The sequence below is a fragment of the Phalacrocorax carbo genome, chromosome Z (genome assembly GCF_963921805.1).
Source record: "Phalacrocorax carbo chromosome Z, bPhaCar2.1, whole genome shotgun sequence".
Taxonomy (NCBI): domain Eukaryota; kingdom Metazoa; phylum Chordata; class Aves; order Suliformes; family Phalacrocoracidae; genus Phalacrocorax; species Phalacrocorax carbo.
The window spans coordinates 56,197,829-56,224,737 of record NC_087548.1 but is presented as its reverse complement, the minus strand read 5'-3'; the positions used below and the strand labels follow the sequence as shown (position 1 = coordinate 56,224,737).

Sequence of the window (26,909 nt, the reverse complement as noted above, 5' to 3'; positions counted from 1 at the left end):
CAAGGCGTTGCTGCCCGCTGGCGCGGGCCGCGCGCGCGCCGCACCACCCGGCTCCTCCTTCCGCCAGCAGGTCCGTGGCGAGTGACGAGCCGGGCGGCCGGGCCGCCCCCTCCCCGCAGCGACGTGACGAGCCACCCCACCTCCCTGCACTCCGCCCTCCCCCGGGACGCAGCGACGCTCTTGGCACTGATTGGGTCGAGCCCAAGGCATCACGCGGAGAGTTCCGTTAGCCCCGCGGGCGCCGCTCGCTGACTGGTTTTACCGCTGGGCGGTGCTCGACTCCCATTGGCGTAGGCGGGGCACCCTCCCCTTCCGCGCTGATTTCTGGCGTAGGCGCCGGAGCAGAAGCTGCTGCCGCTCGGGAGTCGGTTCCTCTGCGACTTCTAGCCCCCATGGCCGACCTGGAGCTCTTCGGTGCTCAGCAGCCGCCGGCAGCCGTCGGTAACGGGGCGCTGGATGGCGCAGAGGAGGATCCTGCCGCCGCTTTTCTAGCGCAGCAGGAGAACGAGATCGCGGGCATCGAGAACGATGAAGGCTACAGCATCCTGGAGAGCGGCGAGGTGCCCGCGGCGCTGCAGGGTCCGGAGGGCATTGACTCGGGTACGCGCGGAGGGAGGATGGGCCCCGCTCAACCGTTTCTCCCTATGGTGGGGGGGTTTCTGAGGGAGGCGCGCTGCACGGCGGGCGGGCCGGGGAGGAGAGGAGAGGGGTCCCGGCCTGGCGGGGGCTTCGCAGCCTCCCTTCTCCCTCGGAGGCCCCGTAGCCGGGAGGGGGCGGTGTCGGCGGGGCCCTCGCTTCGGCTTTCTGCACCGAGCACATGCCGCCGGTGAGCCGCGTCTGGCCGCCCAGGTGTGGCCCCGGGATTAGGTCTGGGCTGTGCAGGCATGTCTTCTTGGACGTCCTGAATATGCTCTGCCTTGTGTAAGTTATATCCCTGCTCCCCCAGACGGGGCGGTGTTTATATCTTGTAAAGATGTCTTGGTGCCCGGGCTCGCCAAAGTTAAGAACACTGATGATTAACTCTGATCTCGTCTAATCCAGGAGCTGCATGAAATGAAGATCCACTGAAAGCAGGATAAGTCAATATGTTGTGTTCTGCCGCTTGTGTTTCTGTCTTCCGAGGCAGTGATCTTGGTCTTCAAGTATGCTGTCAGTTGAGCTAATATTTAATTTTACTAAGCCTCTAGCCTTTGTTCCTTGGTAACCTTTGTACTGAATGTGAGAAAACCGACACTGCAGAACATGCTGTTAGATTCAGGGGAGGGTGGCTGCGTATGTTGGGAAAAAGAGGTTAGTGTGTTTTCAGTCAGTCTAACAGTACTTAAAGCAGCCCTGAATGAACACTTCTGATTATGAAACATTTGGGGTTTTTAACTGAAGTCTAATAGAAAGGTGTTGTGAATGTAGGGTGATGCTGCACCTAACTGATGCTTCAACACTCTTGGAAGACTTTGCTTGTACTCGTCTCTAGGTCCATAGGAATATATATTGCTCTCTTGTGACTTCCCTTTGTAACTTCAGGAAGATGCCACTCTTCTAAAGACTAAGTTGAATAACTTTGCTCACGAATTCAGTCTTGGAAAGCTTTAGAATTTACTCTTCATTATTCTGATTTCTAAAATTACTGCCGTGTCTTATGGGTAAGGATGCAGGTTCATAGTATCTCGTGGAATTAAGCCCAAAGCTCTAAGTGAGTAAAGGAGACCTGTTGTTTCCAGTGCTTGTTTAGTGGTAGCGCAGCCCTTATGCTCACCTCATTCATGAAGCTCAAAACATATGGGCTACGTTTGTAGTTAAAAAGGGTGTTTACAGGGGAGTTAGGTGCTCTAAGCACTAGAACATAAGCATAATTGTTATCAGAACACCATCCTGTTTTGATATCAGACATAACTTGGCTTCTGTGTATAATGCTGAAAAGGACACAGTAGACCTCCTTCAGAAGCTTCAGACAAGCATTACGCCTTATATGGTCTTTACATTCCAAACAGACTATGGAACACTGAAGAAGCTGTTCAAGGACTAAATTCTTTGGAGAAGGTTCTAACATTGGCCTTTCTCACAGGGTGCTAGAACTAACTAGCTCCATACCTTCTCTACATGCGTGCAACATGGCTATTGCAGAGCGATTCCTTGTCAAAATGTCAACTTGTTAAATACTTCTAGATTGGCTTGATATATAAAAGCAGTTCTTAAGCTGGTTTTCAAGAGCTTTTTCTTGACTCATGTAAGTTTACTTGTTATGGAATGCAAAACTGTTATTGGAGAACTTTCTTTACAAAGAGCATCATAAAATAATGAATATGATAATATGGTCTAAAGATCTGGGAGGCCTAGGTGTGATCTATATGCCATCTTGCTTTCTAATTTGCACTAGGATTGCATTTATGCTCTGGCCTATTAAACAGGCACAGCAGATTGTGGTTGTGCACTTTTGGTGGTCCCATGTTTTAACAGAACATACATTTGTTGAATGTCGGAGGCTGTACTTGCTCCCTCCTTGTTAAAAAGTGCAGGCCTGCAGCAGTGCAAAATGTACTGGTTCAGGCATGGTGACAAATGAACTAATGACTTCTGTTGCCGTTTGTGTTTGAGATTTCTTATCGTCTGATCAGTATTCTCACAAATACCACATAGCTGTAGTCTCTAGTGCATATTAGTTTATTAAACTGTTTTGTGATTAACTTAAATAGGTGAGTGCAAATTTCTTCTTGAAATAATACAAATTCTTATGTAAATCCTTAAGTACCATGATCAGGGATTTGTGGTTTTACTTTTTTAATGGTAACCTTTTTGAAGTCCTTATTTACAGATCTGTTGGATAAGTTTTTTTCTAAATACTGGGCCAAAAGTCATAACTCAGACAGCTCTCAACTGAAGTTTGAAGATCTTAACTTCAAATATTATGAGAAGCAGTCACCAACTTCTTCAAATATACTAGCAAGAATGTTGTCTCATACAACAAACAGATTTTAAATTACAGCCTCTGAAAAGATTAAACAGATACATGGACAGTAGTGAACTTCATGAACTGTTAATATCAGAAAACTGATATTAGTGTATATTTCTGTTAATTGTAGTAATGGTGGATACTGGGTGAGTATGGCGGGGAATGGCAGAATGTTGTCAAGCTCATGTGTCTCACCCAGCATCACTGCATATTGCCGTGGTCAGGGCTGGGATAGTGGCCTGGACCAGTAGGCCATTTATGATGTAAATAGCTATCCTGTTCAAGCTTCCTGGCCACGTGAAGGCTTATTTCCCTTGGAAGATAAGGCATAATCACTGCTTCAGAAAACAGAAAGTACTGTATAAGTCAAGTAATACAGTGCTGTTGCCTAGTTATTAGTAACTTTGTCTTTTATGAGATCTCTTTTTCAGTGATAAATCAATGCCTGCATTTATTTACAGTTAAATTCTTCAATTCTCTCCAGTCTTCAGGCTATAGCAGTTCACTTGCTATGTTCTCTGAGCAGGAGAGAGTGTATTCCATTAGAAGTGTATGGCTTCTAGAACCTGTATGTCAATATAAAAACCTTGTGACAGCTTGTCAAGTAGCTTCTTCTGGAGAATTACATTCAAAGACAAGCAGTTTTATATGTTAACGATCATGGAAATACACACAAGTTTAATGTAGGCTGTCTAGTTTCAAACATTGCCTTCACAGTTTCAGACTCTTGTCATTTTTATATGAACTTGAATGTATTATGCTTCTCCATCTTCTGAAGAGGCTCATGAATCTCTCTAGGAATTAAGAAGCTTGTTCGGTGGTTTGTGCATAAACCACATTTAATAGCCTTTAGGGACTGAATATCAATTTGCTTGAAAATATTAGGAAAGAATTGTTTCCTCCTGTAGCTCTAGTTAGCACCACAGACAGAAAGAGTTCCTAATTTGTGGCTATTGATATTTTTTCTTAATTGTTTGAACAGCCATTGCTCTGGGTTTTGCTATGCAATCAGGATCTTGAGGCTTCAGACCACCATAAGGTAGCACTGAGGTATAATAAAGGTGTAATAAATGGATGGTAATGTTTAACTTGTATTTGCTGTCTTGTGGTGGTACTGCACTATTATGAACCTTATGGCAGAAAAACCTATTTTTCTGTTTGCAAGAGAATACTACATCTGTTGGGAAGTTACAGAAACTCTCATGGCTCAGCATTATTGAAGAGGAAGGTGTGGTCTAGTACTAGCCTATTGATTATACTGAAAATGTGGGAATTCTAATGGGTTTTGGTACAACAGCAGGTTAGAACTAAAACAGAAAAGAACCACCCTTCCTGACCTTCTTGCTTTTATTTTGCATACAGGCATGAGACTGAGTTATAGGTAGGAAAACTATTCATCAGTTTATTGCATAACTAGCTAAAGAGAAACTTTTTGAGGATGAGAGGTAGGTGAAGGGGAAGCATGATCTATGCCCAAAAGAAAAAGGATTGGAAACTAGACCTTGAGTGGTGAAGTTATTTAATGTTATGCCAGAATATATTAAACTTTATTATATTCTTCTGTTGCTTTAACTATAGGTACTATAGTTAAAGTACTTTGAGTACATTGCACTCAAAGTAGCAATGAAGAAGTAGAGTACATGTTGTTTAAAAGAGATGCTGAAAGTAGCTCACAAAAATACTTTCTTGTATGGTCATATTGAATCACAGAATGGCAGGGGCTGGAAGGGACCTCTGGAGATCATCTTGTCCAACCCCCCTGCTTGAGCAGGCACACCTAGAGCAGGGGCACAGGACTGTGCCCAGGCTGGTTTTGAACACCTCCAGGGAAGGAGACTCCACAACCTCCCTGGGCAGCCTCTTCCACTGCTCTGTCACCCTCACAATAAAGAATTTTTTTATCTTATTGAGGTGGAACTTCCTGTGCTCCAACTTGTGCCCATTGACCCTTGTTCTGTCATTGGGCACCACTGAAAAGAGTCCAGTGCCATCCTCTTGACACCCACCCTTCAGATATTTATAAGTATGGTTAAGATCCCCCCTCAGTCTTCTCCAGGCTGAACAAACCCAAGTCTCTCAGCCTTTCCTCAGAAGGGAGATGCTCCAGTCCCCTGATCATCTTTGTAGCTCTTTGCTGGACTTGCTCAAGCAGTTCCACATCCTTCTTGAGCTGGGGGGCCCAGAACTAAACAGAGTACTCCAGATGTGGCCTTGCTAGGGCAGAGTAGAGGGGGAAGATAACCTTCTTTGACCTGCGGGCCGCCCTTCTTTTTATGCACCCCAGAATATGGTTGGCCTTATCCACAAGGGCTCATTACTGGCTCATGGTCAACTTCTTGTCCACCAGCACTCCCAGGTCCTTCTCAGCAAAGCCCCTTTCCAGCAAGTCAACCCCCAACCTGTACTGGTCCTCCCCAAGTGCAGGACCTTGCACTTGCTCTTGTTGAATTTCATGAGGTTCCCCTCGGCCCATCTCTCCAGCCTGTCCAGGTCTCGCTGGATGGCAGCAGAGCCTTCTGGTGTATCAGCCACTCCTCCCAGCTTGGTATCGTCAGTGAACTTGCTGAGGGCACACTCTGTCCCTTTGTCCAAGTCATTGATGAATGTATTGAACAGGACTGGACCAGCACAGACCCCTGGGGAACACTGCTAGTTATGGGCCTCCGATCAGACTCTGCCGTGTTGATCACAACCCTGAAGTTCATTTCTCCTCAATGAGGATATTGTCCAAAGCATAGCTGGATAGGAAGTCCTTAAGAGGAACTAATCCATGTGTTAAGAAATGGTTGCACTTATGTTAGAAGAGCTACCCCTGCAAAGTCCTGCCTCTGGCTGTTCTGATAACTGTCTTTTGCATTGAGAGTAAGACTTCAGAGAGGCTAGTGAACAAGGCTAAGCAAACTTCTTTTTATGCCAGGTAGTACTGAGGCTGATATTAGTGCAAGCAGTTGCCTTCAGAGTAGTTGATCATCATTGTGATAAGCCTCTGAAGTCATACGTTTACTTGTAGGACTGGAGTGACAAAACTATTCTTGTATTTATCTTCAAGCTACCTAGCCCTTTCTTTTGTAAGCTGTAGTACATGTGGAGGGCACTGATTCTAGCTGCCTGTTTCTGGCAAGCTTGGCTGTTTTTTCTCTCCTGTGAATGCAAGGTAGCTGATATGGGTTATCCTCTGCTAATCGTTCTAGACTTTAAAAACTATCTGGGTTGCTGTGTGGAATTTCATTATTACTCTGTTGTCAGCCTGTGTTACAGCTGTAGATGTTTGGACCTGTTCTTTGCAACAGTATCCTTAGAAATACAGCTTTATCCTAAGTTCAGGAGCAAACACCAAGGAGTATGGATCATTACTGACTAGAATAGTTCTAAACGTCCAATGTTAACTTCAGGAGCTTCAGGATGCAATACGGTGACAGAACTGGAGGGACGTTGAAGCCAGTAGAGAGCTCTCATTGTTCATGTCTGAGGAAAACATAATGATAGCAATAACAGTATTTAGGCTTTTTCTGTGGGAAGTCAGGTATGCTATGTTTCCATGGACAAAGAAATCTGATACACAACTAGCATTGATTATTGATACGAAGGCTGGCAAGTAGATAGTTGTTCTAGACTTCATATTGAATTATACAAACACTAAGACTGCAGAGCTGGAATAAAAGAATGTTTGACTATTGGTCTGGTTCCAGTTAGCATACTTGTATTACCATATGATAGTATGCTGGTACAATGCCATTTCCTCTTCTGCTTGCAGTATGCTTTGTCAGCATGCTGACGCTGCATCTTAATCACAAGTTTAAGGGAGCTCAAAACAGTTGAGAGGATTGTTTTAATACTTTTGATGCATCTGACATGGGTGCCCACTGGAAACGCTTAGCTCTGTGCCAGTTAGTGGCTCTTTCTATGCAGAAGAAAAGCTGCCCTAAGACAAACACATTTGTTTTATCTCAGCTGCAGCCCTCAGCAAGGATGTTCCTTTTACCTCAGCAGACCACCAGAAGACCTTAATGAATGTTTTTGGTATAACAAGAAAACTTAATCATGTTATCGCAGTTCTTGGAAGAATCTTAAAGACTTATTAGCCCTCTCAGGCAGCTAGTGAGTCAGTGCTTCCCAAGGCATATGTCTCATGAAACAACTACCTTCCTTCCAGAGATGAGAACTACATATATTTAAAGGCTGGCCTCCCTTGGGTGTTGTAGCAATAAACTTGTGTCTCCAGCTTGATTGTCTGAGCGTGTGAAATGCTCTCAGCTCTTCCCAGGTAGGCAGAGCAGGCAGCTGGCTTATTCAGGCTGTTAATGTCAGTATGAGTTATAGACCCTGGCTTAGCTTTAATTCCAGCCCTGTCAAAACAAGGTGAACAGCTGCAGCGTATGTGTGCAGTGCCGATAGGTTTAAACTGAAGGGGAGTGAAGTGTAAGCATGTTTTCTTTGTGGGCTTTAGTCTTCATAAACCTTTAGTCTTCATAGTAGAACTGTTAATTGTGGCTGTAACTGCCCAAGTCAGCATATGTGCAGGGACCTCTACCAACCTGCTTGGAAGGAACTTCCAGACTGATGTTCAGTGATGCGCAGGGTAGTTGCTGTGAAGCTGTTAGCTTTATGTGCCTCTCAGACCAGGTCTTTCTGGCTCCTGTAACTTGCAGAGGAGTAGCAATCAGGCAAGGTAGCTACCACTTTTCAGACAGAGGAGTCTAGTTATAAAATACTAGGTTCTCATAACTGAAAAGCTAGCTTTTGTTGATTTGAGTCTTCCCCTGCTGAAGCCAGTAACAATCTTCTTGGAGACTAGTATCTTCCGATTCACTGCCATGTTTGAACTGATGATTTTACAGTCCTCTACCTAATACAGTCAGTAATTGCTATCCAGGGCTTAGGGATAAGGACTTAATACTTGCCTAGTTCCCTGATAAAGGAGTATGAAGAGTTTCCTGTTGCCATTATCACTAGAGTGACACTGGGGCATACATAAGCACAAAGAAATAGAGCATACAGCAACATAATAGTCTCAGTTTTAGGTGAGTTAGCTATCTTTCTTAGGAAGGCGGTGCAGAATAACTGGATTTTCTGCTTACTGTTGCGTGGCTTTGCTACAGTCTCCTCTTTCATTGAAGAGTGTATTAACATGGTGGAAACACTTCTATGTGATAAGTTTATGCATGGTAGCATTATGGCTGAGACAAAGGTGGTAATACAGCCTGTTTATATCATGCAGGCAGATGTTACATAGCACTGTTCCAGACAGATGCCTTGCTCAGATTTAGCAGTTCTTGAAAATCTTGGTGTGTTTTGCATAGTCTGGAGATTTAACTAGCCTCACTAACTCAAACGTTTGTCTCAGCTGACACATGTTCCCCATGGCTGGGTTTTAATAAGATGAAATTTTATGGTTCTGTGGCAAAGCATTCTAGCTGATCCTGTTCCTGAGGCTCTACTGCCACTGTTACTTCAGAGGGAATAATATTGCATCTGAAGAAAGAAGCTATCAAACATGTCATCACAGAAGGCAGCAGAAAGGTGGCTTTGCTAGGAATGTTAGTTGTAGCTTTTGAGCTGGTTAGGAATTAGGAGGCAACCAAACTAGGACAAAAATTGCTAAGTGTGTTGGCTGCAGGATTGTTAATCTTCCAGGTGGAGACCAGACCACGAGAGCCATGCTTCTTCTGAACAGTTGTCTAGTAGCCAGCTTCTAAGATAGGGAGGAGAAAGTGGGAGTAACTTTAGAAGACTGTCTGTAGCAGCTTCCCAGCAGTGTCAGCTCTGCTGTCTATGTAGTCTGAAGCATTATCTCATGGTGAAGAAAAGACCTTGTATTACTGGATCTGCAAAATAATGGCTCACTTGGTTTTCTTGTGCCTATCTGGAAAAGTACGGAGATAAGGGAGTGACACTGCAGGGTATCAAGTAATGATCATTTATGTAATTCCCTCATTAGATACTCTTGTAAAGTTTTCCATACAAGTTACTGGAATCAGTAAATCTGGTGTTCTGTCTTTTCTCAAATGGCTAAACTGTAGTCACTTCTTTACAGGTGCTGTTGATGGAGTGCTTAATGGAGATGTCTATAAGGTAAGATAGAAGTGTTCTGTACTTAGAATGTCCTGTTATACTCTGAGAACTTTACCTTAATCTAGACTAATTTCTTGTCTCTAATGTACTTTTATGTCACCTCTGCAGAGGAACTTCTATTCTGACACTGCATCTCATAAAGCTGTTAATGCTCTTAATATGCTCTTCCTCTGAACTTAGAGGCAACTTAAAGCAGCAGCACATTTTGAATTATGGCTTAATAGGACATAACCACTGTCAGCAGAGTGACAAGCTCTGTGGTATGACTTAACATTGTCTTGCTACTGGCTAGTAAGCTGAAAGCATGCTCTGACTATGTAGATTGAAGCACAGTTTTCTGAATTGCTTGCCCTTTAAGGATAATTCACATGTCCTGGTTGTCTTACCAAGATTGGTCTTACAGCTGACTGAAAACATTGTCCAGTACTTAGTGACATAAAGTTACATGACATTAAGCTGCTGGCTAAATAGCGCAATCGTAGTATGGAAATGTGTTAGTCATGGTAATGACAAAAGGAAGAGTTACTTCATTTTTTAGTGACAGGGAGGAACGAGGCATGCTAAGGCAATCACTGTGTTGTAACTGAATTTCACACCACTGTGGCTAAGGCATTGTCACTGCCTGCTATCAGAGTTGGCTGGATAGCCCTGACTAAATGAATGCTTGGGAAGGGGGCATCATATGACCTACTTCTCCACAGAGTTCTAAATGAACACCAAACTTTGTGGAGACACAAACAGCTTTCACTGGTGCTAACATTTTTACATTCTCACCATTGCTGTGAGATTGATGGGGAAACTGTATCTTATTGGCCTTTTTGTTTCCTTGTACAACAGAAGGTAGATGAAATAACTTAATTTTGTTTGCAATTCTGAGTGACCAGCTGCTTCAGTTGATAGAGCTTCCTCTTAATGAGGAAGGACAGAGCAAATGGGCTATATGTATCTTTTGTTTTAGCTATCTGTAACTAGTTTGCCCCTGCAACTGGCCAGTTTATTTTATTTTGAATTGAATGTGAAGCCTGGTGGTGTTGTACCAGCCTAGCTCCTTCTCTTTGCATTATTCCTTCACTGAGGGCTACAGGAGGTCCAAAGAAGGGCAAGACACAGCCAAATCTGCCATTAGCTGCAATCCATCTGTTACTGTCAGGAGTGGTATTTCTTAGGTCTGTTAAGAGTAGGGTCAACCAATAAAAGTTATTAGACTTGGAGTATCCTCTGTGGCAAACAGCACAATATTCAGTAACTTTGCAAATCTGGCGTATTAATGATAGCCTTGTTTCTGGCAAGTCTTTGAGCTATTGTGTAGTAAAAAGTATGACAGTACTCACACTGTTTTGATGCTGAAATGTTGAAATGCCTCTTGTGTTCTAAGCTGGATACAGCAATCCAAATTCTGTAATGTCTTTAAAGGACATTGGCTTTTAATATTAATTAAGTTTTCAGATGTCTCTGAGGTACACAAATAAGTCAGAAGGTTTTAAACTCCTATGCACAAAACTGTAAAAAAAAAATACTCTCACAGCCAATATTTAAGGTGAAATGAACTTGAGGATCTCTAGGCCTACAACTGCCTAGTGAGGTGCTAGGCATTGTCTTCTGCTTTCTTCAGGTATAGAGCTCTGGCACAGTTTAACTTCCAAGTCAACTTGAGTTTGTGTTTGATCCCTGATTGCTAGAGGCAGTTCTGTATTAATTTGCTTCAAACCTGTGTAATTTGTGGCAAGAGATTTTTTCATGTTAATGGTGGAAATGCAGTATAACATCAGATGAATGTGTTATGTCCTCAGTTCTAATAGAGTGATTTTATGTAGCTTGCAGGCTCTTATCTGAAATATTGAGTTGTCATGTATAAATGACATTACTATTCCTTGCCTTTAAGGAGAGCAATGGTCCACCGGACTCATTTGCTGCCATATCCCAAGTAGATCGACTGCAGTCAGAACCGGAGAGTATTCGTAGATGGAGAGAGGAGCAAAAGGAGCGCCTGGAGCAACTTGGTAAGGAGGGTGTTTGTTGCAGTAGTGTTCTTGCTTGTAACTCCGTGGCACGTTCTTACGCAACAGAATTCTCAATGATGGCTTCTGGCTCTTGGTAATCTAACACACTTGAGTTTGAGCAGCAAGTCTAGATGAGTCTTCCAGTAAGCAGACTTAATACTGGTGTAGGAATCGGCAGGTAAGTGGCTTTCTGAACCTTGAAGTATTCATGTGGCCTGCCCTTTACTTAAAAATATGCAGACAGACTGAACAGCTTTTATCAGCAGAAAAGAATGAATAAATACTGCAGCCATTAGCACTTCTTTCAAAGGATAAAGATTGCTAATTTTGTAATTGCTGAGGCCATCTGTTGCCACATGGATCTTAATCTAATACTTAAGTAATGGACTGGTAACTAAAGTGTAAAATACAGCTATGAAATGCAGCAATATCTACCTGCGGACAGCTTCTAAGGGCCTACAAACTGGTATGCTTTTCACTTAACATTAGGGAGGAGGCTTTGCTGAAAATTTTTCAGACAGAACCTTCTGTACAATGCGCTTCTGGATAGAGTTGAGCTTCTTGCTCCTCTTGTGGGCTAGTTAGAGCAGATGAGCTTCTCCTGAACTGTAGGCTGGGTGTAAAAGCATGCTGACTCCCTCACTCTGTCTAAGCACAGAGGCTTTACTGAGCTTTGTTCTAGTACTAGCATAGCAAGGTTTCTGTTTTTGAATAGTTTGCAGGCCAGCAGACTTACTGAATCTGAATTAGTCTATTCTATAAATGCCCATCCTAAACTGGACTGTCTCAGTTTTGCAGTGCAGGCATTCTGTTTAGCTAATCCTCTGAACATTCATGGTATTTAGAGTTCTTATGGCCTAAATCAGAAAATCTCCTAACCCCTACCTGAGTAGGTCAAGCAACTGTCTGCACTAGAGTGCACCCTGAGCTATCAGCTGAAATGTTAGCAAGATCCAGCTGGAACAAACATGACTGACAAATCAATTCTTAAATCTTCAGATGCGAACTCACGAAAGCAGGAAGCGGAATGGAAAGAGAAAGCAATAAAGGAGTTGGAGGAGTGGTATGCAAGGCAAGACGAAAAGCTCCAGAAAACAAAAGTGAGCAACAGGTAAGATTTCTCCATCCCCAGCCATCCAAGGAGTTATGATACTGGATGTGAAAGTAATGGAGAAGAGAGGTTAGAATACTTCCAGTATGCCCTAAGGCACTAGGCCTTCAGATCATGAAAGTAACCCCTCCTACTAAGAAACGGGTCTCCAGTGGTAGACTATCTTTCTAAGTTTTCTTAGAATCTAGATTAAAAGTCTAGGAATAGCAAGAGAAAGCATTAAGATAAAACAGAATTACTGAAGATTCCTTAAGACACAAAGTTTGAATGTGGCCAGAAAAAGTTCTAGTCTACCCAGTTGTTTGCATGCTACTTGCTGCAAAGTTCTTCAGTGACTGTAATTACCTATCTTGAGACTAGCAATCTTACTTGCTATTTTTAGAGCACATGGAAGTGGCCTTCTAGTTAGTCTTTGCTACAAGTTAGTTCATTAGGTATCTTAAAATCTTTGGCTGCTCCTTTTGGAAGCATTTGAGAAATAACCTGACTCAGTTCTGCTAATGAAGAACTAAATGCTCACTGTGTCTATGTTGGGTTTGAATTGTCTAATTATGGGCCCTGGGGCAGAAACTAATAACATGGCTGCTAGTCTAGTAAGCTCTTACACTTTTAGAAGCTCCTAGTGAAATTTTGACTTGAAACTATGTAAAGGTAAATATGATAGTACTGATACCACTTAGATCTCTGCTTCTGACCTAGGGTTGCCAGCATCGTTCTGTCCAGGTAATCATCAGGGCTGCTTTATACTTTGGGAACCCACAGACTTTCAAGATGAACTGGGTTTTTTTGAAACACCGTTTTTCTTATCAAAATGGCCAGCAGGACTGTCTTGAGTAAGTAGAGTTTTAGGTAGACTCTACCTTTTACTAAAGGAAGAAAGAAGGCCTACACTTCCTACAAAATTATGGATTTGACACTTGCATTCACTGAGGTACTGTCTTTTGGTTGAGCCAAGAAACAAACAGGATTGGCACCCTTCTAGTTGGTGGCTATTGCTGCTGATACTCCCAAAGCTTTGTGGGCAGCGTTCGAAGGCAGGGTGTGCACTCTGGAGCAGGGTCCATTTAACAAGTGTCGTGCAGAAATAGTGTTTGGCATTCTCATCAGCCTGGTGAGATATCTCTCCCCTAATGGCAGTTTCTGTCCACTGGAAGTAGCCTAATGCTAACACTGGGGCTCTAATCTTAAACTAGCTGGTCCCACCTTCTAGGATGTAGCAGAGCTTTTGTGTTGCCCTCTGAGTCAGTGGCTTAATGGATACAGTTGATGTGGTAGCTGCTTTCCTGTTACAGTAAGTGTAGGTGAAATAAGGTTAACGTGCTTGTTAAAACTGCTTTCAGCTGTGTTCCGTACTTCTCATCCTTATCTCTTTTTTCCTGCCTGCTTGCCTTCCTGTTGGACTACTTGCTACCTAGGGTGGCAGATGAAGCTTTCTACAAACAACCCTTCGCTGACGTGATTGGTTATGTGTATGTTGCTTAACTACTAATTCTGCTTGCTAGTCAACTAGGTAATGAGGACTATCAGAAATAGTGCTGAATGTTTAAAGATTAATTCTGAATGTTTCAGAGCAGTACAAGCTAATATAAGTAAATAGCCTTTACTTTTTTGACTGCCTCTGAACTGCGGTATTAAGTGCCGTCTTCCTGTAAGGATCCCATACGCTGCACAATGTCAAGCACTTTCAGATTAAGTCATAGTATACGTACCACTGGAATTTTGGTAATGACTTCAGCAGTCTTTAGATGTAGGGGTTTACAGTTGCTTCCAGTCCAATGAACACTGCTTGGCCCAGTGCTTTGCTGGGTGTGTGGGTTAGTGTCTACAGGCTCACATGGGTGCTGTGTTTAGTCCTAGTCACTTCCACAGAGAAGCACAATGTTTAACTCTGCATTCTCTGCAGTAGGCATTGAGCTCCTAATCTGTGCTTATTTGCTTACATAATCAGAAAAATATTCAAGCACTGCTTGCATGTGAAGCTCCACAAGCCAAGGAATGGGAAAGGAATCACCTGCCATAAATCAGGGTAGGAGAGGTGTGTGCATATAGAATTAGGATGCCATTAGAGAACAGATGAGAAGTACAATAAGGTGGTATTGGAAAATCAGCATTAGCTGCTGGGAGAACATATATAAGAGCAGGAGCTCTGTGTAGACATTTTGCCAGCTTAATAGGTCAGTGAGAATACAGCCATGACTTTCAGGCCCCAGTGAGTATACTAGTTTCCATGGAGCAGAAGGATTGCAATGTTCATTGGCTTGTTCATGTGTTTTAATTTCTTACCTTAATTTGTACACTTGAATTGAAAGATGACCATGCCACAGATTCTAAGGTGACACCTTTAGAAGGTGTATTGGTGAGCCATGGTCTGGCTTTGAGTGCATTAATATTGAAGATCCAGTGTGCAATTCATGACCTAACTGTAGGTGGATGTAAACCAAGACTTGTGAAATGATGGATTTACAGGTGGTGTTTGACTTTTCTGAAATCTCCTGCAGTTGATTTAGATAGATTTTTTCCAATAAAACCCTTATTTTCATATATTCAATGCAAATGTGCAGTATAAGTGCTGCAGAATAAAATTGGCAGCCTGTTTCCTGAATATAGGCTAAGCTACTAGTGCATGTTCAGCCAGCTGATCATCTGCATTAAACTCATTCTCATTTTCTATATCTGACTTAAACTTTCTCTCCTTGTTTCTTTTCTTCTCTTCACCTTTAAGCACAAACATAAATCATCCTTGCTACAGCCTAGAACAGTTAAGTAAAAAAATCTTCACTGCCCCTTAAAAGTGTCATGTCACATGGAGTAGCAGTGTTGTAGTGACCCTTGTCTTCAGTGGTGTCTGTAACCTTATCATCCCTGTGAACAGTGCTGAACCCTCATGGGAGAGTCATCTTCACTGCTTTTTTTTTTGTACTGCTTGTTGGAGTAGATGGATTTGGTTTGATCTCTTGGTGCTTACTGCTCTTGCACTTAGGCAGCTACCAGGGCCCCACAGTTCATGTAAACTAGATGCTGGAGTGTTATCCATGCATTGAAGCAATGCTGTTGGCAGCATAGCAATGCCAGAACAATTCAGCTGGGAAGTCACTGGCACTAACCTGTGCATAATGTGAAAAGTCTCCTTAGAGTCTCTTTAGGGTGAGAGCAGGGGAAGTGTGTTTATCCTGTGAGCTGACCTCAGCCGAGTCATCCCTCTGCCAAGATATGCTTTAGCCTATAGCACCCACAAGCATGGGATTCATGACTTAAATTCCTTCTGATTCATGCTGCTTCTCTGCAGCGCTGGGAATCATCAGCAGATAATTTTATGATAGGCTATAGGCCTTGGGGCTGATTTAAATCCTCAAATGGAATCTGTTTTAAGACATGCTTGCAGGGAGTTGTAAATTTCCAGTTGGCAAGTGTCCAATATAAGCCATTAAGTGGCAGAGGCTTAACTTGTTAAACTTGGGCATCTCTCCATAAATAAATTGCCTACATAGGAGCACCTTACTTCCTCACAGTTTGTGTGGTGACTCCTTAGGCAGACTCAATTATCCTTAAAACCAAACACCTGTATTCCAACATTTTACACAGCAATCCTCTGCACTGCTTGTGCATAGCATACTACTGCAACCTACTTTCATCTCTAGGGTTGGGGCAGTGGGAGCTTAAGTAGTCATAATGTCCACAAGCAGCTGCCAGGTCACATTTCTTCTGAAACATGCTGAGAGAAACCGCGTCCTGTAAGAGGGAAGGAGCGCCTTATATATTGGGCATTAACGCAAGGTACATTGCATTGCTTTTAGGGCAGCTGAAGAAGCCTTTGTGAATGATGCAGAAGACATTTTTCCAGGCACTGAGTGGGAACGTGTGGCTCAGCTCTGTGACTTTAATCCCAAGTCTAGTAAGCAGGCAAAAGATGTGTCCCGCATGCGTTCAGTCCTCATCTCACTCAAGCAGGCTCCGCTGGTTCGCTGAAGGAAAGCACAATGGAAACACTACAAATGCAGTATCTTAACCTTACTCAGAGAAGCTATGTTTGCAGTAATTGGATTAATTGTTTCAATGTTTTTTTTGGACCAAACTTCATGATGTATCTAGAGCTGATCATTGTCTGATTGCATGTTCTTCCTCATGTTTCCTTTCTGTGTCTGAAATGGGAGAACCTTCAAAACTGTAGTCTCTGTGCCATTATGCACTGAGATGTCTCTTCCGACATTACTGATTAAAGATCTGTTAAACAGCAAAATGTGTTGACTTTGGATGAATTAAGAAGCTCTTCTTTCCATTTCGACAGGGGCTGTTTGAATTGAGTGTGAGCAAAAATTTCTCTTAATTGCTAGTTGATTTCACCTTGCTGGTGACTGACCAGCCAGCAATGCTCCTGGTCTCTGAGAGGCTGTTTTGCTGGTCTCCATAAGCTTTCTTAAAGCTCTTGAGAGCTTTAGTTTAAAAACTGCTTCCCTATCCAATTTATCACACAAGATAGAAGCTCTAGGAAACTGGAGTAGCAGGCTTGTTAAGGAGCTTAGCTCACTTCAAGCGGGACTGAGGACACTGCCTTCTGCAGGTAAGCAGTTCTGTGTAGTTTTCTGCTGTCACTCCAGCTGCAGATCTTAGGCTAGAAATACAGTACAGGGCACTGAGCAGTTAAAGCCTTTGACATTCTGCTGCATATACTGTTCTGCCATGTGTTTAATGCTGGCTTCATACACAAAGTCCTGTTGTAAAGAGGCTGTTTGGGTGTGTTTTGAACTGTGTCCTTGTCCTTACTGACTCTTGCAGACACTTTCTCGCATCAGGGTGGTGGACTGGAGGTTTGGAGAGCAAGGGAAAGGTAGACTTGCTCATCTACTGTGTTGGAGCTCTGTCTGCCAAGGTGGTTGAATTTGTAATAAACTGATACAGAAAATCTCTGTTATGCTGCTTCCTTGGCTCTCTAATCTCAGCCAGTATTCACAGGGGCTGTATTCTAGCCTTGCTTTGGTAAGACTTACATTAGCTGTCTATCTTGTAAGAATAGTCTGTTCAGTCTCCTACATTATTTCACCATTTTTATCGAAGATACAGTAGCTGAACTAGTGTGTAGCAGAACTCCTTTAATACCTTTTGTGTTCAGGTGAGGTTAGTCCAGACACTTTGAAGGAGGCTGAAGGTAGAGATTGAAATTTACTAAGGTTCAAGGAGTTGCTGCACAGCAACTGTCATACTAGCAGCTGTGTCCCTTTGGTTTATAAGATATTGAATAAGTAGTTGCCAGTTGGGCTTCAACAGTTAAGCTGTACTTTTCTGTTGTGTATAGTGGCTGGAGCTATTCTCATGTTCGCAAGTGTACTCACAACCTGCTGATGAGTGCTGATGAAAATGATAGTCTACAGGTCTGGAAGCTTAATTCTGTGGAAGATTAAAGCAGGAAAATATTTTCTGAACTGCACAGGGATGACGCAGGTGAGTTTAATAGGACTGAAGCACAGAGCAAGTCCATAGAATACTGATACTCAGTGCTAGCCTTGACCAGTTATGCATTCACCTTGACTGAAAACTTCCTTTCTTCCACTCACCCCAAAGCCCTACAAACAAAGGCTTCTAAGATGAATTGGTAACTTAATAAAGAAAATTCCACTGCATTAAAGATACAATGTTTAAAAATGTTAATTTGAATTTACTGGAATTTGAAAGATCAGCAGATTAGAGGGGCTCCTGCACAGAGTTTTGGAACTGATTAATCACCACATTGTCCTATCTCATATCTGTGCTAAGGGCATGGGGTTTGAGCTGCAGTCCAAGACAGTGGGCAAAGGCTTTCAATTCAAGGCCAAAGCAATGTGCTAGAAATCAAAGCAGTGTTTTATAAGCTGGGTTTGCAGGGGCTAACAATCTCTGGTTTTTTTTGTGTACACCATCTAGCTGGAACACTTAACGAGCAGCGCTCTGGGTTTTTGTTACCTCATCTAGCTCTTGTGCTGAGATTTAATTTAATTTTTTATTCAAGTATGCTACCTCGTGGTCTCCCTCCTACCTCCTGTATCAGTGCTGTTGTGGAATCACAGGAAGGACCTCTGGAGGTCGTCTGGTCCAACACCCCTGCTCAAGCAGCACCACCTAAAGCCAGTTGCCCAGGACCATGTCCAGGTAGCTTTTGAAGATCTGCAAGGAGGGAGACTGCAACACCTCTCTGGGCAACTTGTGCTCAGTCACCTTCACAGTGGAAAACGTGTTTCCTGATGTTTACAGAGGGAACCTCCTGTGTTTCCGTCTGTGCCCATTGCCTCTTGTCCTGTAACGGCACCAGTGAAAAAAGCCTCCCTCCATCTTCTTTGTACCTGCCATCCAGGTATTTGTACACATTAAGATGCCCCCCGAGCCACCTTTACTGCAGGCTGAACGGTCCCAGCTCTCTCAGCCTTTCCCCAAGGACAGATGCTTTAATTGCTTAAATCATCTTTGTGGCCCTTTGTTGGACTCTTTCCAGTCTATGTCTCTTGTACTGGGGAGCCCAGAACTGGACAAAGCACTCCAGATGTGGCCTCACCAGTGCTGAGTAGTGGCCTCCCTAGCGGTGTGGCCTCACCAGTGCTGAGTAGTGGCCTCCCTAGTGGTGTGGCATCACCAGTGCTCTACTTAGACTTTCTGTGTCTGAGAATTGTTTTAGATACTTAAACCATGTGACGCTGAGGAAAAGAACACTCAGCTTTATTTAGGCAAGTCTGCGCCCTTGTGTGTGCTTCTTAACACTGACTTTTTTCCTTCAGAGGTCAGCATCTGTCACTTTTTGTGGCTTCATGTGACTTCATGTGACAATTCTGTGCTACATCTGGCCTAGTTAAGGATACTCATTCCTCTGTTTACTGGCCTTAACTTCCCACTGTTTCTGCTTACCTCCATAGCAAATAGCTGATGTAGAAAACTGAGTCAGTCTGTGTGTCACAATCCACTGCTGCGTTGAACAGTTTGGCAGAGGTTAAACCCCCTTGCTTTCCAACCAACCTCAGATAATTCTGGGAGGTTGGGGGCGGCTGGGCTTAACTTCTGATTAACTCCAAAGTGTTGTCGTGACTAGGTTCCTTTTACATTCTCGAAAACAGAATTAAGACTCAAAATGGAGTCAAGTGCCAAGTCACTTTATTTGGCCAGAAATAGATACAGGAGAGAAAAGCAAAGAAAGAGGAAAAAAAAAAAAGGTGAAAAAGGGAACGAGAAGGAGGGAGAGAGCAGGACTGTTGCGATAGCTGTCACCACGGACCTGCGGCAGTCCGTCCAGTCTGGGCGGGGAGTCCGGGCGTCTGATGCATCTTTGAAGCTGGTGGAGGGGGAGATGTTCTAGAACACGACCCCCGTTGTCTCTGCTGGTTTCCCCTTTTATAAGGTTGCTCTCTTGCATAGTCAGTAACTGTTCTGCATGCCCCTGCCTCCCCCTCGGCGGTGGGGCAAATGCCTAGTGCTATAGCTAGAGGGTGCCTGAAAGTTCTAGAGGGTCCGAGCCCCCCTCATATGTTGCCAGTCGGCCTTGGGCCCGGGCGTATGTGCGGAGGACGAGTAGTCTGAGAGAACGGGGCGTACATTCCTGCTGGGTCGGGCTTGGTGGTTAAGCTGTTCTGCTCAGCTGCCGTAGTGGTCAGGCTTTGGTAGTTAAACTTGCCTGCCAGCAATGTTGAGACAAGTTTCTAGTCCTTGACACAGTGGAATCTGGAAAAAATCCTGGACACTTCCCATCCTTTGAGCACAACCCCATATGCATGTGCACAAAGATCTCGTGCAGGACTGAGAGAGAAGCACAGACTCCTGCTGAATACATCCTGGTATAGAACTTGCTTTGTTTACCTTGTGATCAGGTGGCAGACAGCACCCAGCCAGAAATGGTGATGAGCATTTGTAGAGAAGTAGGATGGAGAGAAGGTCATAGGTTCGTTATAAAGCAGGTAGCCTGTAAACAACAGTGCTGCACCTTCATCATCTTAGCCTCAGGAACATGGGTAACAGTTTCAAGTAGTCATTAACCAACATACTACGGCTTGCCTGTTTCTTGCTGATGTTTTTTTCTGACCAGCTGGTAAAGAGGGAAATGTATAGTTTACTGGCTTGTATTTTAGAATGGACAAGGAGGGTGTTTGTTGTTTTTGCCAAAAGAGGTTTCTTGCAGTGGCACCTGTCATGGGAAGCTTGTTCCTCTGCAGAACAGTGGTGCTGCAGCAGCACACTGTGGTGCTGGGTAGTAGCATCCCTGGGGCTGCACCAGATCTACAGGATCCTCAAATGTTAAAAGGTTACTGACCACCAAGGCCTTTGTAGTCTGACTTCACAGGGGATGGTCCATTTAAGTGTTGGTGTCTTGTAGTCCAAGAAAGGAATGTCTGCTCAACACTGTTCAAGAGGGGAGTGTTTCATTAGATCTTGTATCAATAATTCAACTTTCACTGACAATTAACACTTAGTCTTTTGCTTCATGCGGCTGTTTGCTGGTCACAGCTGGTTACCACGTGCAGAAATTTTACCTGGCTCAAGGCATGAGGTATGGATGAGGTCAAATCTTACTAGCTTTTTAAAAAGTGCAGTGTCGATACTTATCACAGGCCTGTGAAATTAAAAATAATAAAAAAAGAACCTCTGGAAAAAAATCAGGATATTACTTCAAAATGTTACCTTCAGTACAGTCTTCATACACTTTCTGTTTAATTAAGCACAAATTTGGCACTTCATTTGCACTTAAAATTTCTGTATAATGTGCTTCATGCAAAAAAAGCTGGAAGACCTAGTCTTCAGAACACCTGCAGATACAGTTAAAGCGGTGGTGAATGTGGTGTGCAGACGTGTTACCTCTTTTTGGACTATTGGAAAAAAATGTGTGATTTCAAGCATGCAAAGCTTTCTTCAGCTAGCAGTAACAGCCTGCTGTAATTTGTGATTTGTTAAGGATACAACTGACAGCTGTGTGAGGTCAAAAGGGTTGTGAACCCAAAAGCCTCCCTCAGTTTTGACAGCACCAGAAAGAATGGGCTGTATTACTTGTCCTCTCTCTGCCTTGCTCAATCTGAAACAGCAGTTTTTGTTGTCTGATTTTATACCAAGCTGCCACGTACAAGCAGTGGCTGGTTTGGGCACCATAGCAAAATGCGTGGCTGTAGCACGTACACTTCAGCTGCCAAAGCACTGGTTCTAATGTGCCTTTGACAAACTATTTTTCCTCAACACCATTATCTGGAGTGGTCCAAGGGGTGTATAGTCCAGGTGTTTTACCCTTACTAATGCCTTTAAACTCCCTGCAGTGTTTGGAAGGGACACTGCAATCAGATTTCACTGATGCACATTGCATCAGAGTATAAACTGTCTGCACCTGTGATGTGCTTATGTGATACAAACTTGACCTTCGATACACTTAAATGGAGGAAGGACAGTGCTTCAAGATCACCAGAAGGCTGTGGCATTTGTTAATTTTGAGTGTCTGGATGGCATATTGAAGACTCAAAATACTGAAAAACTAAACCTGCTACTCAGGAGACCAAAAAGAAATTCCAAACCTTGTTGCTGTACTGATCAGCTATGTGGCTTGCAAAGCATCAGCAATGTTCTGTAAAAAGATAGCTAGCAAAGCTCAACTAGCCTCTATGGTCCCAAGTCCTGGCTGGTTGGTTTTCTATGCTTATGCAGAGCTGTCATTGAAAAAGCAGACTTTCTTCCACCAGATGGAAGGATGAGGAGCAATGCAGTAGAGGGACTGATAGAGGTCTTACATTGGTTACATGAATTACAAGCTACAGCACTAAGAACTCCGCTTCAGTTTTAAGTCATCTTCCAACCTTTCAGCACTCTGCAGTTTAAGTACTGCGGGTACTCGCTCACGCAATGCTGATTATAAATATGCATGTCCATGAGGGGTCTCCTCCTGCCCAAGCTCTTTAGTGGCATATGCAATTCTGCTTAGAGGGCTGGACAGTGGCGTTCTTGCTAAGGCTGCAGCAGTTAAGATACTGTATGCACTTACCAGGTACTGCAAAACCGAACCTCTTCCTACAACATGTAGTATTAGCAGATGCTGCCAGTGCAGGTAACGAGAAGGCACTGCTTATTTAGACTCTGAAATGCCTATAATAGCTGGGGAAAGAGAGTTCAGCTGTTGTCTTGTGCTTTTGCTCCCCTTCTTCCCTCCCAGTAATGGATATAAAGTCGGGTTTGCCCTTGCTGGAGCCCATGACCTTCATGGTATGGGCTGCTCTGAAGGACATAGGACCAGCATCAAGTTACTGCACAGTACTGCAGATGTTCTGTGAACGTACTATATTCACTCTCCCTGTGACTTGATACAATTGGGAGCTGGTGTCCATAAAACCTCTGGCACACAATAAAGTGCCTGAAGTGCAAGGGAGGTTTCTGAACAGGCCAGGAAGGAGAAACAAACAAATAAAATCACTATTATGATATTAAATACGGTCTTTTTATTCTTTCTGATTTTATAAACCCACAAACTTCTTAGGGAAAAATGCAAAGACTTCTGTATCTCTTGCATGTTATTGTCCAGTTGACAGAAAAAACATTTTCAAAAGCATTTGAAGAACCATTTTCTTAACAGGAGGACTAGACAAAACATTTTACTTGAAACACCTTTAACAAGTTATTTAGTCTATGCCTGTACCTTCCTTTCAGCTGCTAAGAAAAAACATGTCTGGAGTCTGAGATACCAAAAATATCCTAGCTTCAGGAGGCCTGGAAAGCAAAAGCCTGGTCCCACTTTTAGACAGGCATTCCTTGTGAGCTAGAGGATGGGAAAATCAAGGAACGGGGCTTCCTCTCTGTTAGAACCTCAATACTGTTACCCCTGACCTGAGCTACTCACTGAGAGCAAAGCTGATTGCTCCTTTGACCTGCTCATGGAGCTACTGCTCTGGTATTGCAGTTACTGGGACTCACCAAGTAAACCAAGACACACAGGAAAAGGAATGAAGGACCCCTGGCGATACAAAGCCTGCCAGAACTTCCAAAATGGTTAAGAGTCAGTATTTACCAATTCTGAGAAAGACTATGGTATAGAGGCTTGAGCAATTATTCCTGGAGATACCAAGAAAGAGATCTGGCGGTGTTTCTAACGGCTGCTTATGAAGATGTGAGTTCTCAGTAAGCATTCCTTGTGGAAGAGAGGATAAAATGAAGGCAACTTATGTAGATTATATCCCAGAATTAGCCAGTAGAGTGGTTCACTACAGTAACAGCTATTCAGTCCAAGATTACTGTACCGCCCAGGGCAGTAGTTGCAGAAGGTTGTTTCATTTTGGTTGAAGAAGTTCAAATGTGCCAATAGCCCCTTTTATTCCCCTGTACTAGTCCATTACTGGGCTTCTGAGACTATCATCAGTGGTGGCTGAGTTAGATGTCAAAATAGGCCACTAAATGCAGGACAGAGGATGGTCTTCTGACTGTTTCTCCACAGGTACCTTCTTTCTGGGATAGTTGATCAGTTAGGTGGGTCTGTTTTTCAGTTTCTCCTTGTGTCAAATAGTTGTCATCATCTTGAAAGCATGTCAAAAAGCAGCTGGATAAAGACAGAGTTACAGATCACGAACAACTAGTTAAAGGAACATAAACCATGGTTTACCGAGGCAAGTCTTCATTGGTATTTGACATACTTTGCTCCCAGGCTTCTGAATGCCTTGAAGGTGAGGATGAGGCTCAGATCTGACTTGCCATCCTGCAAGCTGATGGCAAATGCAGGAAAAGAACAGTGTACCTGCAGCTACCAGAACTGCTGAGGAGATGCACTATGTCATTCCCCAGTGGAAGAGATTTCTTGAAAGGTAGTCTTTATGCTCGGATGCGCCACATAGCTGAACTTCAGCTAATTGGCTACCAATTAATAAACAGTCCCCTCTCTGCTAATTTGGCAGACATAGTAGACGAAGTTCCTTGAGAAAACACAAAACAATAAAATTCAAATAATTTATTGTTGGCCATGGCCAGAAGACAAAGATGCTCACTGCTACAGTTGTCAGTTTGTTTGGACTGCTCTGCAGGCTGTAAGCTCATGAGACCATTATCTTCTTCCTTCATATGCAAAGCTTCTAAAATGGGACTCTGCCCTCTAAAGATGATGCAATAAATAACTGCCTCCACCAAGTCCTTCATGGACCACGGCTTCTAGATGCAGCCTTTTTGACTTTTTGTAGAGGCAACTTTCTTGATTTCTATCCATTAAAATTGCTACCCGCAACTAGTAATTACATCATATTTACTTTGTGGGTGGAAGCCTGGAAACTAAAAAGCTGGTCACGTAGACTTCTGCTTTCACATAGGTGGGAAATGAGATATGGATCCTGAGATGTTAGCTCTAACTTGACACACCATACACATACTCCCCAGCATACACCAAGATATGCTCATAAATAATTCAGCTGTACTTAAAACTACATATAGGCTTACCAACAGAGGTGATTAAAAACAACAGAATTGCACATTAGTTCCTAAGAAGTCACATGAAATTTAGGAAAAATACAAAAAGATAATACCTCAATTAGGAAATGCTAAAATAGTTACTAACATTTCAGAACACTACTCTGATAGAGTAGCAGCTCTCATCAAAGAAAAATTTTGGGCAGAGTATTATCTCCACCCATTAGGAATTTCAATAGTCCATTTCTAAAATTATTCCAGGTACCTAGTATATTCTACGTGTAGTATAATCCAGTACAAGGCTAGCAGCTCCAAGAAGAGCAGGGTCTGCTAGATTTGAGACCACCACATCCACAGTTTTAACAGAGGACAGAGCCTGTCTATTTATCACATCTTTGACAACATTAACATAGTGGCTAGCTAGAACTCCAGAAAGGATCACAAGAGAGGGGTTCATGGTGTGCAGAATGTTCACAACTCCAAGGCCTAATGCTGTCCCAGCTGAAAAGATAAAATAAAAAGAAATTAAGCAGAATACTCAAAGCAGTCCAAGCGTCAGTTGTTGAAATACATCTGTCAGCAGCAAATGACACTGCCAGGGAAGTGTTCTATTCCAATTGGCAGGCAGTTTTAAGTTTATGTTATCAGACCATATGAGTTTGCTATTAATTTTTCTTTCAAAAGTGAAAGAAAAAAGGAAATTTTATTGCACAATAATGCATTATCCAATGATATGGATGTGAAAGACAAAGCAATTCATTACCACTCTTGTAAGCTAACAGTAAATAGGAAAGCATCATTCTACCATCTTAGTGCTGTAAGCTATGTATGAGGAAGAGGACTGTGCTTAAAGCTAGTGAAACAGTAAAATGTCCCACATAAAGTAATATGTAAATTGCCTTTGCTTGCTCAGACTAGCCATTCATTTTCCTACAATGAAATGTCCCCAAATCTTCCAGTATGAGCATGTTGAGACCACACTTTTTAAAAACTCATCTTTGCAGAAACTTTTCATCTACTCATTTATTGGAACAGAAACCTTTCGTACACACTTCTGCTCACATTTCCTCCAACATTTATATTTAACATTTCATTACCATTAGTAATTTAATATAGAGAGCTCCTCAATGTGTAGAGTTGTGTTTGTAATGTTACAGTGCATTACTGCTACTGTTTCCCCCAAAATCTAATCATGAGAGGGTTCCACACTTTGGGCTATGTTCTCACCTGTTCTGAGAATGCTGTCTGCTTTTGTGTTCCCAAGTTTAGCTGCTTGAATGAGATGTGCAGCACTAACAACCTCCTCCTTCTTCATTGACATTCCTTCTACTAAAAGCAGATCCTCTGAAGAGGATGAGAGAAGCCAAGAAAAGCATGGTGATGTGGTAAGTCAATAAAGGGAGGGTGACAAACAGGCAGTTAATATCTTTACATCTGTTTTACTTGCACACTGAAGCCTGAATCTGAGAAATCTGTCCAACCCTGTGTTTAGCCAAAGCAGTCATACCCGTATTAGTCAGGGAACTACTTGTAGCAGTAGGGCATCAAACTCAAACATTTACAGCATGGTAATTTACTAGTCTTGTCAGCCCCAAAAGTTAAGAAATGTTCTCAAACTTGGATTCTAAAACTGCGAAGCTATTGCTGAAAGGCACTCAGCATGAAACCAAACCTCACAGAATGCCTGTCTGATTACCTTACAGCATGCTTAAAAAGGACAGGCTGAACTCTGCTACATGCTTCTGGTAATATTGAGACCAGTGGTTCCAAATGTGGCTTGCCTGGGTATTGCCATCACTGAAAAACAACTGTATTGTACTACGCAGGTTGTGGCAGCTCCTGGGTTGGTCATACACAGGAATCCTCTCTGGTTGCCTGTACGCCTATTCTCATGTCCTCCTAGAAAAACACGATCTTTGCAAATTTCTTCCTATACTGCAATTTAGTAATCATGTTTTCAAAAATAAAGTACATAGATACCGTCATGCAGTTTCTTAGCTTCTCTCTGTAATGCTATTCCAGAGGCATATGCTTCTATACATCCTTGGCTCCCACACAAGCACTCTGGTCCATCTAAAGATACAACAATATGCCCAAGCTCAGCAGCACAGAAAGAACTGCCATGGATCAACTCGTGCTGATGAATGATTCCACCTCCAATTCCTGCAAAGACATGAAAATTTCTGTGATTAAAAAAACGAAAACAGTCTTTAAAGACCCCAATTCTGCAGGTCGTTGACATTTGTTTATTCTAATACAGATACGACAAAATATGTGCATCAGTGGTCTTCTGTACTAGAAACCAATTACTGGTTATTGAAGAACTCTTCTCTGACACACCTAATAAGCAAGCTCATCAGTCCCTCCTATTCATATATGTATCAAAATGGTATAAAATGCTTCTCCTTTCTTAAAA

At 42.9% G+C, this 26,909-nt stretch overlaps 2 protein-coding genes across 5 annotated transcripts in view; one reads left to right on the top strand and one right to left on the bottom strand.

The window, feature by feature from the left end:
• Positions 1 to 308: 308 nt before the first annotated feature.
• Positions 309 to 16,367, top strand: CLTA (clathrin light chain A). 2 transcript variants are annotated; one of them, XM_064438551.1, is made up of 6 exons: positions 309 to 600; positions 8,982 to 9,019; positions 10,902 to 11,019; positions 12,019 to 12,130; positions 13,546 to 13,599; positions 14,853 to 14,934. In XM_064438551.1, exons 1-6 carry the CDS (start codon positions 393 to 395, stop codon positions 14,917 to 14,919), a joined length of 597 nt encoding a protein of 198 aa, XP_064294621.1. In that variant the 5' UTR covers positions 309 to 392; the 3' UTR covers positions 14,920 to 14,934. The 2 variants fall into 2 exon arrangements, with proteins under 2 accessions (XP_064294621.1, XP_064294619.1); XM_064438549.1 differs by lacking the exons at positions 13,546 to 13,599; positions 14,853 to 14,934 and adding an exon at positions 15,925 to 16,367 and having other exon boundaries at positions 311 to 600.
• Positions 16,368 to 24,029: 7,662 nt separating this feature from the next.
• GNE (glucosamine (UDP-N-acetyl)-2-epimerase/N-acetylmannosamine kinase) overlaps positions 24,030 to 26,909 on the bottom strand; it is a 36,126-nt gene continuing 33,246 nt past the window's right edge. For all 3 annotated transcript variants that reach the window (XM_064438546.1, XM_064438547.1, XM_064438548.1), the window contains exons 10-12: positions 26,474 to 26,656; positions 25,721 to 25,837; positions 24,030 to 24,994 (exon numbers count right to left, since the gene is read on the bottom strand). In XM_064438546.1, the coding sequence (XP_064294616.1) occupies positions 24,759 to 24,994; positions 25,721 to 25,837; positions 26,474 to 26,656 (536 nt within the window). In that variant the 3' untranslated portion in view covers positions 24,030 to 24,758. The remainder of the gene's footprint in view (positions 24,995 to 25,720; positions 25,838 to 26,473; positions 26,657 to 26,909) is intronic.